The 15463-nt window shown below is 47.7% G+C and overlaps 1 protein-coding gene across 15 annotated transcripts in view; it reads left to right on the top strand.

Annotated features, from left to right (window-relative positions):
• Positions 1-4868, top strand: part of Kif1b (kinesin family member 1B) — a 134587-nt gene extending 129719 nt beyond the window's left edge. For 14 of the 15 annotated variants that reach the window (XM_075946223.1, XM_075946218.1, XM_075946210.1 and 11 more), the window contains 3 exons: positions 132-324; positions 436-554; positions 1104-4868. In XM_075946223.1, coding sequence (XP_075802338.1) covers positions 132-324; positions 436-554; positions 1104-1146 — 355 coding nt within the window. In that variant the 3' untranslated portion in view covers positions 1147-4868. Of the gene's footprint in view, positions 1-131; positions 325-435; positions 559-1103 lie in introns of those variants that run through there. The other variant, XM_075946216.1, reaches the window with a different exon arrangement.
• The last annotated feature ends 10595 nt before the right edge of the window (positions 4869-15463 follow it).

Here is a 15463-nt window from a genome sequence, read left to right as displayed (position 1 = left end):
GACTCTGGGCCAAAGGGACCGTTTGCCTGTCTTGCTGCATCTGGGGGCTTCCCTAGTGGAGGCATATGTCGATGGTTCTCAGCTTATTATCACTTATTTTGGACAAACCGACTTTTTGCTCTATCCTTTAGGTCAGTGGTATCTAAGAAGGGATACCTGCACTTCAAGGAGCCTCTTTCCAGCAACTGGGTTAAACATTTTGTTGTGGTCCGTCGCCCTTATGTCTTCATCTATAACAGTGACAAAGATCCCGTGGAGCGTGGCATCATTAACCTGTCTACAGCACAGGTGGAGTACAGTGAGGACCAGCAGGCCATGGTGAAGGTCAGTCTGTCCTTCCCTTTACAGTCTGGCCCTCTGGTCGGTGGCATGGGCCCTACTTTATATCCGAGGTGCTTATAGTGACTTTCTCATTCACTTAATGTTTCTTTCCAGACACCTAATACCTTTGCTGTATGCACAAAGCACCGTGGGGTCCTTTTGCAAGCGCTCAATGACAAAGACATGAATGACTGGTTATATGCCTTTAACCCACTTCTGGCTGGCACAATAAGGTAAAGGTGTTCTCTTGTCTGATTTTGTCTTGTTGAGACAGTCCTCCTGTGTAGTCCAGGCTGGATTCTGAGTTCTCCACCTCCTCCCAAGTGCTAGGATTCCAGGTGTGCAGTACCATGCCTAGCTCTAGGAAGCCATTTCCTTTCTCTCCTTGGCTTTTAGCCCCCGAGATAGCAACATGAATGGGAAAGACATCCTAACTGGGTTGAAAGTGGAGGGAAGCCAAGAATGTGATGAAGGCACAAGGTGTGAATGAGACCCTTTCTGTAAGGCGTTTGTGTCCTCCCATAAGGATGCTGTGCTCACCACTGAGCCTCCTCTTGGTTTCGGTTGTCAAGAGGCCCTGCTGGCAGGGCACTGAGTGAAGGGATGACTGTGAGTGCTTTAATGGATTCCCACAGTTCAGCTCTCTGCTTCTGAGGGGCTTACCTCACAGAGTTCCCAGAGCCATGTTTAGGAGCATAGCACACTGGGTCTGCGACCCTGGGTCACCTTTGAGGAGACCTAACCCTGCCTTTTTCTAACCCTGCCTCCCATCTTTCTCACAGGTCAAAACTCTCTCGCAGATGCCCAAGCCAGCCAAAATACTAAGCAGTTCTGCTGAGCCTTGCTCACTTCGACAGATAAAGAAAGTGTTACCTCTCATTCTCTTTGTGATTCTTGACGGTTATTCTTGTATGTAACCTGTGGCTTTCCTCCTTTGCCCTTCCATCCAGCACTTCTCCAGCTCTCCTGCCCCTATCTCCATGGTTCTGTACTCTTCTTTTTTCTTGTGCTAAGACTTGTAGCATGTGGCCTAACAAAAGGGGGAAAACACTACACACACATACACACTCACACACAAACCCTGAGGGGATCCAGCAAATCTCCAGATTATTTTCCCGTGTACTTCAGCTTCTGTTTGAATGGTAGATCCCCTTCATAATCACTGTCTGTCTGCTGTCTCTGTGTGACTCTGGTTTTCAGGGTAACTTCTCTCTCCCTCTCTCTCTCTCTTTCTGTCTATGATAATACTACTTTTTCCTGGGTGGCTTAGAGACTAAGGGAGGAGACATTTGGCATGTCAGCCCGTGAGAAAAAACTTGCTTTTCCCTCCGTCTGTCTCTTTTTTTGGTGACTAATCCTGCATTTCCATTCAGGAAAGCACTGTGGGAAACTCAGAAATGGGATTTATATTCTCTGTCCAAATCAGGGCTAAAGCATGGACTTTTAGACTGGAAGAGACAGAAGGGCCTTTGTGATAGGCCTGGAAGAGCGGCTGCTGCTGGCCCTTTAAGGCCAGGCTGTTGCAGTCCAGCGGGCAGTGGGCAGTGGGGGTGATCTTTAAAGGAAGGCTGTAGTCGCTGGCTCTCAGTGGAGTCCTGCAGCCTTTCTCCTCCTCACTGGGAAGGAGGCTTTTGTCTAGGTTTCCAACTCTGTCCTCAGCATTCCTGATGCTGGTGACAGTTTGGAATCATGTGATGTCATGCACACATCTCCCAGCAGGGGGCGCTGTGGAGTGTTTGACGTGTGGGAGAAACTGGATCAACTTTGCTATGAGATTGCTGAGTGCAGCTTGTGATTGTTGTAGCTCCCTTTGGTCAAAGGACTGCAGCTTCAGCGTAAACTTTGAAATCGTCTTCTGACTCCAGCCATTCCCAATAATGCTAGTCTCCTTAACGAACATGGTGAGTTTTGGGTTCTGAATGCCAGAATTGACCAGTCCCCACCACCATTCCAAACAAATCAGAAGACAACACTTAGGGACAAGAAGGAGTGTCCCCAGCTGTCCTGTGGTTTGCATTGGATCCTGACCTGCGGGGCCCTACCACCACCACCTCCACCCCTCCCCTCCACTGGCCACTGTTCCCCGGTGGTTTGGAAATGCCTTCTTAGAAAGAAGAGGAACTCCCTGCCACTAGTTCCCGTGGCTTCTAACAAACCAGGTCAGGATTCAAGAGACCATCAGAAACTAATGCTCTTCCTTTACCTGCCAGTGAGTGTTATGGGACTTAGTAGGGCACAGAAAGCCCTGGCTTGTTTCCTTCAGTTGCTTGGCCAGTGAGTGGTCCTGCCAGCCTGTTTCACCACCGCTCAGGCACCCAGGAAAGCGTCTGCTCACCTCCACTCTGGGAGGGTTCCCCACGTGAGGGTAGTGGTGGAATAGATTTTCCTTCTGGTCAGGAACTCACTCAGCACTGCAGAGCAGCCATTAAGGAGGCTCGTGGGCATGCAGACCCGCTCCTGACATCTCAGCGGGGCTTCTCCCTGAAGAGCAAGACTCCCAGCCCCTTGCGGTTATTACCATTGCCTTGCAAAGGAAAGGAAAAGTGCACCATGGAAAGAAAGGGCAGAAATCAAGACTGTTTTATCTGAAAGAATGATCAGCAAATACTCTGGTGGGTTTGTAACCCTTCCTTCCTCTCCTTAAAGCATAGGTCACTAACTGTATGTTACTTGTCTTCTAAGCGCATGTCTGAGGTTTAATGTAGTCAGAAGCCTGTTGTCTAATGGACTCAACATGCCCCTCTGGTGTATACTCAAATCCAGCAGGCTCTGTCCGTGCTTGGAGACAGCGTCCTGGACCAGAACTAAATTTTCCTTCAAGGAAATGAAGACAAAAAGCCACTTCTAAACTGAGTCACTGACGTTGCTGCTGCTGTGAGGGTGGATGGGGGGGACCCGTGTCTCTGAGAGAGGTGTGCAGCCTGAGGGAGTGGAACTGTGCGATGCGATGCTTGTGTTCTCTTGAAACTCAGACAAAACTGGGTGAGAAAGTCTTTGCTTTGCAAATATCAATGTTAGAATGAGCCAAACGGACCCTTCATAAATGCCCAGATAAGGCGGCCTCAGTGGGAAGCCAGGGAAAGTGAGGTGGAACTTGGGCAGGCATGTTTCTATCTGCTGCTGTTGGCGCCCTCTTTCTGTAGGGTGCGTGCTCAGATTGGAATCTGAGCAGTTTGGGATTGAGTTCCTTTTCCAGGCACGGTCACCTCTGCTCTGAAAGAGGAAGGGTTTTATGGCAGGACATGTTTGTGGCATTTTTGTGGCCGCCATAATAGTAGGAAAGTTAAGACAACTAGTCTTTAAGGAGATTGCCTTTTAAGGTTTTTTTTTTAATTTTCAAAGCATTCCTTTAAACAAAACATCTAGAATGAAAACATACAAATTACAGAAAGTGAGTGCTAGTTACCCTCTCTCTTCCTGACTTTTCCCTCCTTCCTTCTCCCGAGCAAATGCAGCCTCCTAGCTGCCCCTGACCAGTGCTCAGGCCTTGCCTGCTTCTGGGAACCACCCTGGGAGTCAGCCAGCTCTCAGGCCCAGACTGTGCGGGTCCAGGCAGTCCCTGTACAAGGTTAGGCAGAGCACGGGCCAGGCTGCTTCCAAACTCCATCCATAAATGAGAGAGCTGATGCGGCAAGTGCTGAAGGCTCATCAACCGGGACGCCATTATTTCCCTTCAGCTGTGTGGAATCTATGTATCTATTCGTTTTCAAGTTGTTTTTTTTTATCTTGTTTAGATGAAGGATGAAGGATGATTGTGAGAGGGCTTTGGGGTCTAAAACAGACGGCTTCTTTCATGTATTTCAAAGCATAGACTTTGTTACCCGCTGCTGCTTGTCTAATTTACAGGGAGATTTACTTTTGTAAGGTATTTGTATATTTATACAGCTGTAATGAATTGCACACTGGACTGATGGGATGATTCTGCCCTGGGTGGTGCCTGGTGGAACTCCGGCACTCCCTCCTGGGTGTCGTGCTCTGGTTCTCCTGAACAGTACTGGGGCTGGGTGTTCGTGGGCATGGGTCCTTCACTTTTCACTTGGGTTTCTTTTGTAAGTGTAATCTTTAACTCGCTCTGTGAGAAGGAAAGCATAGTTCTGTTGCTGCTCTTAGAAGGTCTGCTGAGCGCATTGGAATAGAACTCTGGCGCTGTGCACTACGGCCATCCACCGTGACAGTGAGCCACCAAGACTGGGTAAGACCATCGGCGGGGAGATTATTGCTGTTACTGTTCAAAAGGCCATTTATGAAGTGGGTATTGGAGCTCTGTAAAATCTTAAGAGAGCCCCTTATGACTTAAAGAAATTAAGTTGATACAGAACTGGTGTTAAAAACACCGGAGGTTACAGCCAGAGGCCAGGGGCGTAGCTTAGTGATAGAGCACTTAGCAGTTCTGTGTGATGCCTTTGATTCCGTCCCCCAGTACTGCGAAGAGAGACAAAAACTTCCCAGTAGATAGCTGCTCAGACAGAAGGTCCAGGCAGAGGTTGGTCTCATGCCAAGTCCTGGATGTTACACGTCACTTGTCACATCTTTGGTTGTTTTTTTTTCATGCTGTGTATTCTGGCATCAGTTCTCCCAAGGAATTCACCAGCCTCCTCATGGTTACCATTGTCTTAGACGTTGTGGCTCCAAAGTACTTGTCTGTTGAGAGCCACGTCTCTCATCACCACCCCATGCTGTGACAGAACCCGTGAAGCATAAGTGGCCTTTTTGAACCAAGACTTTGCAAACTGATCTCTCCCCAGTGAAGGAGTTGAGCACAAGCAACAATGTACATTATTAATTTTGGATTTCATTTTCATGTTTTATTTTGTAAATATCTGATGTTTGGAGCTTGAGTATACAAAATGTAAATACAGTTCTTGTATTTGTACTAATCCTGACTCTTCTGCTGTATAGCCTTAGATGTGTAGTGCAGACATTATTTAACTGTGTATGGTAACCTTGCATCACAGACCTGCTAGTGAACGAGGTAAGAATAATAAAGGTACAACCAGTGCATCAAATGACTCTTGTGTTTATTCCTGTGCCCTTTGGAAAGCCATTGCATACTAATTTTGCTTCTTACAGTGATAATTCTTTGTATTTTTTATTTTTTGGTTTTTCAGGACATGGTTTCTCTGTGTAACCCTGTATGTCTTGGAACTCATTTTTGTAGTAATATGAGCGGCGGCGAGGCTGCGTCCCCAAATCCCCCAGCCGCCGGCTCTGCCCGGCTAGCTTATGCCCCGAAATAATTACACGGAAACTGTATTCTTTTAAACACTGCTTGACCCATCTCTATCTAGCCTCTTCTAGGCTAACTCTCGCACCTGGACTAGCCCATTTCTTATCATCTGTGTAGCGCCCCTAGGTGCGCTTACCGGGAAGATTCTAGCCTAAGTCCATCCTGGGTCGGAGCTTCATAGCGTGCGTCTTCCCTGGAGCAGGTAGCATGGCGTCTCTCCTGCGTCTGCTCCGGAGAAGAGAGCTGTGGAGTCTGACCTCACTTCCTCTTCCTCCCAGCGTTCTGTTCTGTTTACTCCACCCACCTAAGGGTGGGCCTATCCAATGGGCCTAGCAGTTTCTTTATTGCTTAGCCAATGAAATCAACAGATTGATATATGACACTCCCACATCACTTCCCCTTTTTCTGTTTAAACAAAAAAAAAGGCTTTAACTTTAGCATAGCAAAATTACATATAACAAAAGTTATCAAGTAAAAGTTACATCAGAAACATTTATACATATAACAAAATTGACCGTAAATCTCTATCAATAAAGCAAAATCTATACTAATTCATTTTGTAGACCAGGCTGGCCCTGAACTCAGATCTGCCTACCTCTTCTTTCCACCCCCCAGTGCTGGGATTAAAGGTGTGCGCCACCACACCTGGCTTGTTTAATTATTTATTTATTTGGTTTTTTGAGACAGGGTCTCACAGTGTGATCTTGGTTCACCTGGAACTCACTCTGTGGACCAGGCTGGCCTCAAACTCAGAAATCTGCCTACTTCTGCCTCCTGAGTGCTGGTATTAAAGGTGTTTGCCACTGAACCTGGTAATAAATCTCTTTAAAAAAAAAAAAAAGGCCATGGTGCTCTACAGGCTCCTTTCTAACTGAGAAATACATATGGTACTATTGTTTGAAAGAGTTTCCTGCTAAATGTGTGATCAGTTGTTTGTCTAAAAGAAGTGGGCATTCTCTGAAAGCCCCTTTTTGTAGAACTACCCAAGATAATCAGTTGTATGGGAGTCTGGGAAGGGTGGAGAGAGTCTGGGAAAGGTGCAGTGAGCTTCCCCTTGTAAGCAGAACCCAGGTAAAGCCCATGGCATGGAAGGCTGGACCTAAGCAGAAGCAATGACGTGGTCAGGTGTGGCAGTGCGCACCTGCAGTCTCAGTACTTGGGCGTTCCGGGTCGTGGTTGATAGACTGCTTACTTAGCATGCACAAAGCCCTGAATTCAGTCTCCAGCAAGATATAGACTAGGTATGGTGGCACACAGCTCTGATCTCAGCCCCCAGGAACCCCAGGAAGTGTAAGGGCACAAGGATTAGAGTTTATGCCTATCAAACTCCAGGTCAGCATCTTTACTTTTTATATATATATTTATTTATTTATTTATTTATTTATTTATTTATTTATTTATTTATTTATTTTATTTATGCCCTGGCAGTGCTAAAGCCTGCATGGGCAGCCCGTATTTGGTGGTTCTGTTGAACTTGTCCGTATTGGGTTTCATGGTCTAAGCTGATGAGGACGACAAACCAGATCTCTTCCTCAAGAGGGCGCCAGATCTCATTACAGATGGTTCTGAGCCACCATGTGGCCGCTGGGAATTGTGGCTCAGCCCAGCATACCCTATTAAAAACAAAAGCAGTGATGTGTTCAATGAACATTTGAGTGCCCATCCAACACCTTGTGTGCTGTCCGGGTGCGGTGTTTCCACGACAGACTGCAAGCAAATATGCCTGTGGTTTCCACTGCAGCGAGAGGTTGTCCAGATGTATAACACCAAGCAGAAAGTGTTTGGTACATCAGTGCAGTGGTCAGGAAATGAAGCTGGCATGGAATTACTCTTCAGGAGTCAGGCCATGAAGTAGAAGGGAGAGCATTAGAAAGAAAATGATGGGGCTGGAGAGAGGGCTCAGTGGTTAAGAGCACTGACTGCTCTTCCAGAGGACCTGGGTTCAATTCCCAGCACACATATGGCAGCTCAGAACTGTAATTCCAGTTCCAGGAGACCCTACGCTCATGGCAAAACACCAGAGAACATAAAAAGAAAATGTGTGTGTATGCATGTGCATATAATGTGCTACAAGTGTGAAGGGTGCCTTAAAACCTAGAGTGGTGCTTAAGTAAACCGGGAGATGGTGGTGCACGCCTTTAATCCTAGCACTCAGAGGCAGGATCTCTGTGAGTTCAAGGCCAGCCCGATCTACAGAACGAGTTCCTGGACAGACTCCAAAGCTACACAGAGAAACCCTGTCTCAGAAAACAAAACAAAACAAAACAAAAACAAAAAACAAGGGTGAGGGGGTAAGAGAAAGAGAACTGGGAGGTGCAGAGAAACATCTCTTAGTCTTAGGGGAAAATACCTAGAGAAACCCCCAGAACAAAGAGGGTGCTATCCACAGCTTCTCAGGGTGATGGGATTAACACCACATGGTTTAGTTCAGCATAGCTCGTGGAGGAGCCAGATACTGGTCAGGGCAGGACCGACAGTGACTGTCTCTCCCAGGGAGGCATTGCCCCATCTCTTCAGGCTGTCACTGTAGGAAACAAAGCCAAGTGAGAGGTGAGAAGGAAGGCTAGACAGAGGGCATAGACTGTGCTCAGGGAAGGACGGCACTCGGTGAGTCCTGCATCACACAGTAGGCCGTTTCAGTCCCTTAGGGAAGTCTCCAAGCAGATTCAGTATGTGTTAAAGACAGAACTAACATCCATTTAAAGCTTAAAGCTGAGTGGGTTAGGCCATCAACATGACCCAGCAAGTAAAGGTACTTGCTACCCAGCCTGATGACCTGGGTTCTATCCCCAGTTTTCTTTTTAAGATTTATTTATTATGTATACAGTGTTCTGCTTGCATGTGCACACCAGAAGAGGGCACCAGATCTCATTACAGATGGTTGTGAGCCACCTTGTGGTTGCTGAGAATTGAACTCAGGACCTCTGGAACTATAGCCAGTGCTCTTAACCGCTGAGCCATCTCTCCAGCCCTCTATCCCCAGTTTTCCACAAAGTAGGAGAGAACTAATAACTCCCACAAGCTGTCCTTTGACCTCCCAGTGCACACCTGGCACCCATGCCCACATATACATTCGAAATTAATGTAATTTAGGGTTTTTTCTCTAATAAAACTAGGATGGGCATGGCGGTTCATGCTGTAATCCCAGCATTTATGGAGACTGAGACAAAGAACTAACATCTCTGCTGAAATTTTCATAGCACTCACTGGGCATGCGCCTCAGCAGGGCTGCAGCTTCCCAAGGTGGCGAGGATGGCAGAAGGTCTTTGTGGAGGTAAAGGTTCCACCAGGCAAGAAGACCTGGGCAGGCAGCCGGAGCAAGCGGCAGAGTGCTTCACTACACAGAGGTCAGGAAGAGGTCCCACAAAGAGGAAGAGGAGTAGATGGTCTTGGGGGTCTCCAAAGGGACACCTGGCCACCAGAGTGAGGAAGTAACAAAGAGGAAGGATTCAGTTGCCACGGCCTGTGAGGCCGATGAGCCAGAAACAAGGACTGAGCAGTGACCACAGGCTTGGGCAACAGGAAAGGATGTCACCCATTACGTCACTATTCATTTCCGAACCAACTGGAAGAACAAGGTAGATGGAGGCCACATCACTACTTTTTCATTGTTTCTTTATCGTTTGTGCGTGGAGGGAAGAGGACAGTTTGAAGGAGTCCATTCTCTCCTACCAATGGGTCATGGGCATCAAATTCTAGGTTTTCAGATTTGGTAGCAAGTGCCTTAACCCACTGAGTCGTCTTGCTGGCCCCAGTCACTGTTACTATTAATAAAACTGCTATTGGAAGATGCCAATTAGGTTTGGAGCAAATGTAATTCATCTAAATCTGAACCTCGGTAGCTGTGGGGTTGAGGGTTTGGAGCAGCTCTTTGTTAGTTTTGAAACACGGTTTCCTGTAGCCCAAGGCTGGCCTTGAGCTTGCTACATAGTTAAAGAGGGCCTTGAACTCCAGATCCTCACCTCCCAAGTGCCAGAAAAGAGCAAGAGATCCCCTGGGATTGGGGTCTTGAGCCTTCTTGTGGGTTCTAGAATATTCCCAGATCCTCTGGGAGAGCAGTAAGTGTTCTTAACTACCACTCCAACTCTTCAGCTCAAGGCTGACCTTGAACTTCTGACCCTCCTTCATCTACCTTCTGAGTGCCAGGGTTATTTTTCACAGACGTGGTTACCTCACTTCGGCCTTGTCTCTCTCCAGGCAGTGTCACGGAACTGCACTTTCTGGTGTTATTTCTATAGTTTTCAGGCCTTTTTAAAATTGATTTTGGTATGTATATGCATTCCTGAGTCATTTCTCAGGTACTTTTTCCCTATTGATTCATTGATTGATTTGAGGCAGGGCCTCTCATAGTTGGCTAGGCTGACTGGCCAGGAAGCACTGGGATTACTTGGCTGGTACTCAGGCCCTCAAGCCTGCCCAGGAAACACTTGACCAACTCAGCTACAGCCCAGCCCAGTTTTCTCTTAACCTTCTGCTTTTCACTGGAGGAGATTTCACAACCTCCCTTTGTAACTACCTTGCCCCTGCAGAACCCTGAGTACCGTCACAAGCTCAGCCTTCTGGCTTAGAGATTCATATCCGTGTGTGTGTACATGCGTGCATGCGTGCGTGTGTATGTGTGTGAACTGCTTTCTCCCTATCCTGCCTCCAACCATTCAAGCTCAGTTACAATGATACAGCAAGTTTAGAGCAGAGCTGAAATGTTCAAGTCTGTACCAACTAAGTCATTGCTGGCACACCCTCTTACGTAAGTCAAACAAAGGGCTCCGCCCTGGGAGGATTAATTGCTACAAGGGAGTAAGGGTTTTGGCAGTTGTGGAGTTTTGTTTTGAGGTTTTAGGCATTTAACCCAGGGCCTTGTCCTTATTTGCTAGGCAAATGCTCTACCCCAAAGCTGTATTCCCAACCTTTTTTTTTTGGACGATCTCTGCCATTCATGCTAGCTTCGCCTTCAGCGCTCCTGCCACCGCCTGCAGAGGGCTGGCTGTTTCTGACCTTTTTCTTTTCTGTTTTGTTTCTCTGTAGCTTTGGAGCCTCCCCTGGAACTAGCTCTGTAGACCAGGCTGGCCTCGAACTCACAGAGATCCGTCTGCCTCTGTCTCCCAAGTGCGGGAACTAAAGGTGTGTGCCACCACTGCCCATTGTTTTTGACCTTTCTTGATGTAGGTGATTAGGGCAAGCCAAAAAGTTGTTTGAAGTTTTAAGCATCACTGTCAGTGTGACCAGTGTCTCCAGGGCCACTGGCCTTGGTCTCATCTCTCCTATCTGCCACTCTGCTACCATTTCCCAACAATCCCAGGCAGCAGGAATGTTCTCCTCACTACCTTAACATAAAACTGGACAATCCAAGTAAGGGTTTAACAGCAGTAAACTAAGAAAAACAGCGATTTGATCACTATGTGTGCATAATGTCTATCTAATGGTGACTTAGGAAGTCCAGATGTTTAGTCACATTGACTCAGCATAATTCCTCCCTTGTTAAATCTCAGACAAGAGCAATCAATCCATTCCTGCGACAAACTGTGATGATGAACTACTGTTGGAAGTAAGCCCACAGAAGGAGGAAGAAGTTGCCACGGAGTTGAGAGGTGTGCCTGCCACCACGGTGCTCTTAAAAGAGCCATGCTTCCGCCAAATGGCTGTTCTCCCAAACTTTGTGTTGAGAAATTCAATGCAGGCCTCCATTTGAAGTCAACTAAACTCTCTAATACACAGATGGAGCCAGAGTTTTTTTTTTTTTTTAACAGGATCATGTCTACTTACAACTTGTAAAACTGGCTTGTCAGTAGACATGATCCTGTTAAAAGAGTCCAGGGCTTGGTCCCAGCTGGGCCTGGGGTTAAAGTTCAGTTCCACCAACTGTTGGCTGACTTCAATTCCCTGAGCACCTCACACAAAATGAAGAATTTTTTTTTCCTATCTTAAAAAATTTATTTGTACTTACATGTATAGGTGTTTTGCCTGCCTGATGTCAGATCTTGGAGTTAAAGACAGATGTGAGCTGTCATGTGGGTGCTGGGAATTGAACCTGGGTCCTCTGGAAGAGTAGTCAGCTCTCTCAACCACTGAGCCATCTCTCCAGTTGGAGAGGTTGAATTTTTTTTTTTCGAGATAAGGTTTTCTCTGTGTTGCTTTGGAGCCTGTCCTAGAACTAGCACTTATAAACCAGGCTGGCCTTGAACTCAGAGATCAGCCTGCCTCTGCCCCAGAGTGCTGGGATTAAAGGCTTGCGCCACCACTGCTCCACTGAGAGACTGAGTTTTGTTTTTTTTTAACACAGTCTCACTACGTAGTCCCAATTGGCATGGAACTCACTTTGTAGCTTAGGCTGACCTTGAACTTTCAGCAATCCTCCTGCCTCTGCCACCACAACCAGCTCTGCAAGGTGTTTATGGACTTGACTCCTTTGTCTTTGTGTGTATGTGCGTTGGCAGTGCGGGAGACTGAACCCAGGGCTTTGTACCCATCACTGGGTTATGCAAAACTCCCTCATTCTTTTGACCTCTGTGAGGCCTGCTCCTAGGATTTCTGAACTGGATTGGTCCTTACTTGCTATAATCCAGTCTGTGAGAGAGAAATGCCTGTGGTATCCAGTACAGGAGTAATGGCGAAGTGTTCTGATCCTGTAGAGAAAGGCAGCCGACCCAGCTCCTCTCTGGTGGTCCAGGTCCGACTCCTTTCCATTGGTCTTAAGAGGACGGCCTTAGAGCTGGGTGTTGTGGCACAAGCTTGCAATCCCAGGAGGTGGAATTGACGATTGCAAATTTGAGGCTAGCCTGAGCTACACAGTAAGATGCTGCCTTAAAAAACTAGTAACTGGGGCTTGGAGGGAGGGCTCAGAGGTTAAGAGCATTGCCTGCTCTTCCAAAGGTCCTTAGTTCAATTCCCAGCAACCACATGGTGACTCACAACCATCTGTAATGGGGTCTGGTGCCCTCTTCTGGCCTGCAGGCATACACACAGACAGAATATTGTATACATAATAAATAAATATTTTTAAAAAATTTAAAAAAAAAGAAAAAACTAGTAACTAGGGCTGGAGAGATGGCTCAGTGGCTAAGAGACCTGACTACTCTTCCAGAGGACCCAGGTTCAATTCCCAGCAACCACATGGTGGCTCACAGCCATCTATGAGATCTGGTGCCCTCTTTTGGCCTGCAGGCACACATGGAATGAATGTTGTATACATAATAAATAAATAAATCTTTTAAAAAAAATAGTAACTGAGCCAGGTGGTGGTACACGCCTTTAACCTAGCACTCAGGAGGCAGAGGCAGGCAGATCACTGAATTTGAGGCCAGCCTGGTCTACAAAACAAGTCCCAAGACAGCCTCCAAAGCTATACAGAGAAACCCTATCTCAAAAAAACAAAAAAAACCCTTAGTAACTGACTTTCTTTTGGTGCTGATATTGTTCCCGCTAACATGTCCATAAGACCCTCTGAGCATTCTGCAAGAAACTGGCACAAAGTGACACAGGACAAGAAGGGCAAGGGTTCTCGGTGTGACCAGGGAGAGCAGCATGACACAGGAAACAGACTACAGACTATGGTGGGAAGACAAAGGTGATTTCCACAAAAAAGCTAAAGAAGACCATGCTGAGACTGGAGGGTGCTGAGCCCAACTGCAGATCTAGAGAGTGCTGGCTAGTAAGAGATTCAAGTGTCTCAACTAGGAGGCAGTAAGATGAGAAAGGGCCAAGTGATCCAGTTCTGAGCCAACAATAAAATCATGAGCTTTTACTCATCTCAAAACAAACAACCAAAAAGCACACCTTTAATCCCAGCACTTGGGAGTTAGAGGCAGGTAGATCTCTGAGTTCGAGGTCCCCCTGGTCTACACAGTGAGTTCCAGGACAGCCAGGGCTGTTACACAGAGAAATCCTGTCTTGAAAAACCTAAATAAAAAAAGTTTACCCACACAAGCATCTCACCAGTGCTGGTGTGATGTAGTGATAAGGATTGCACCCAGGGCTCAGTACATGCCAGGCACACACTCTACCAACTGAGCCACATCTGCCCTGCCTGCCCCTCCATGTCTTTCTGTCTGTTTCTGTGTCTCTGGCAGGTGACTGCTGTTCCCGTTTCTCTAGCCCCCTGTAAGCAGCAACACAGTCAAGTTTGCCCCACTGGGAGCTGGTCAGTCTGTTATTTCCAAGAGGGGGCGGGCACCAAGGCAGTACCATATGGGAGATGGGAGCTGCTGCAGCATGTTCTCTGTTCTTATAGTCAACCTATTGTCTAGCTTGTGGAAGGCCCTGAGGGCCAAAAAATAAAGCCAAGTTTCTGCTTTAATGTTTGGTTGTTTTGCTTGTCTGAGACAGGGTCTCAGTCACAGCCCTGGTCTCCAGGCTTTTGACACAGGGTCTCAGTCATAGCCCTCGTCTCCAGGCTTTTAAAATCTCTATGGTGTTGGTGCTTGGACTTTATTTTTTTATTTTTTTTAAAAAATAAATTTATTTATTATGTATACAATATTCTGTCTGTATGCGTGAAGGCCAGAAGAGGGCGCCAGACCTCTTTACAGATGGTTGTGAGCCACCATGTGGTTGCTGGGAATTGAACTCAGGACCTTTGGAAGAGCAGGCAATGCTCTTAACCACTGAGCCATCTCTCCAGCCCCCTTGGACTTTATTTTTATTCTCACTTTGTAGCCTGGGGTGGCTTCAGACTCCCAGCGGTCCTCCTGCCTCAGCCTCCCAACTGCAAAAGAAAGCCCAGCCTTGTGAAGCCTTTGTTAAGCAGGCATGAAGGCCTGGGCTCGGATCCCCGGGACCCATGTAAAGCCAGAGCCTGGGCAGGACTGGAACCCCAGTGCTCCTACATGGACAGACAGGAAAGCGGCGATGAACCCCGCCCCGCTGCTGGGATAACGGCTGTCCACTACACTTGATGCTGAGGATAGACCTCAGGCCTTTACACCTGGCAGGGAAGCACTCTCCCAACTGAACGATAAGCCATGACCTCTCAGTCTAGATCAAAAAACACAGGCTAGTCAGGCGGTGGTGGCCCACGCCTTTAATCCCAGAACTCGGAAGGAAGAAGCAGGCAGATCTCTGAGTTCAAAGCCAGCCTGGTCTAAGCAGAGCGAGTTCCAGGACAGCCAGAGTTACACCATAGGGAAACCCTGTCTCGAAAAACAAACAAAAAAGCCCAAAACAAACAAATCAAACAACAGTAACAAAACCACAGGCTCCTCTTCCAAAGGACCCAGGTCCGAGTTCCCCGTGGTGGGTAACAACTGTCTGTCAGTCCAGTTGCAGGAAATCCCAAACCCTCTTCTGACTTGCCTGAGCACCAGGCACGCACGAAGTGCAGAGACATACATGCAGGCAAAACCCCTACAGATAAAAATAAAACAATAACTAAAAACAAAAACAAAACCCCTCGAGCCTCTCCTCCACTCCTCTCCTTTCCGTGCGTGTGGGCACACGAGCCACTGCTGCCAGGGGAGGTCAGAAGCCAACTTCGTGGACTTGGTTCTCTTTCCACCCTCTTGTCGCCTTTCCCGCTGACCATCTCGCTCCAGTCTGTGCCTCTGTCCCTGGGCCTGCAAAAATGGTGCACGCTGACCACACTGAGCTCCACAGGAGGATCAGACTGGATTCCTGCCTCCGTGCGGAGGGACCAAGCGCGCCAGTGGGCTTGGTCAATTGTTAAGTGTGGTCTAAGGGAATTACATCCTTCGGGCTGCACCAAGCCCAGGGTCTTCTCTTTGTGCACACGCGAGCCCCGGCGCTGGGGGAAGGCAGCGTGCGGCCGAGTGGATCACTTACGCAATGCCCGGGAACTCGCCTCGGACTCTCCGGTGCTATCGACTGCTCGGCGCTCTACACATCCGGCCCCGGGGGTGGGCGGGCCCGTTTGCCCTCAGGTGGTATAACAGGCGCCGGTGCGAGCCAATAGCGTGGGGCATC

The sequence above is a fragment of the Microtus pennsylvanicus genome, chromosome 13 (genome assembly GCF_037038515.1).
Source record: "Microtus pennsylvanicus isolate mMicPen1 chromosome 13, mMicPen1.hap1, whole genome shotgun sequence".
Classification (NCBI taxonomy): Eukaryota; Metazoa; Chordata; class Mammalia; order Rodentia; family Cricetidae; genus Microtus; species Microtus pennsylvanicus.
This window is presented reverse-complemented; position numbering and strand designations above follow the sequence as displayed.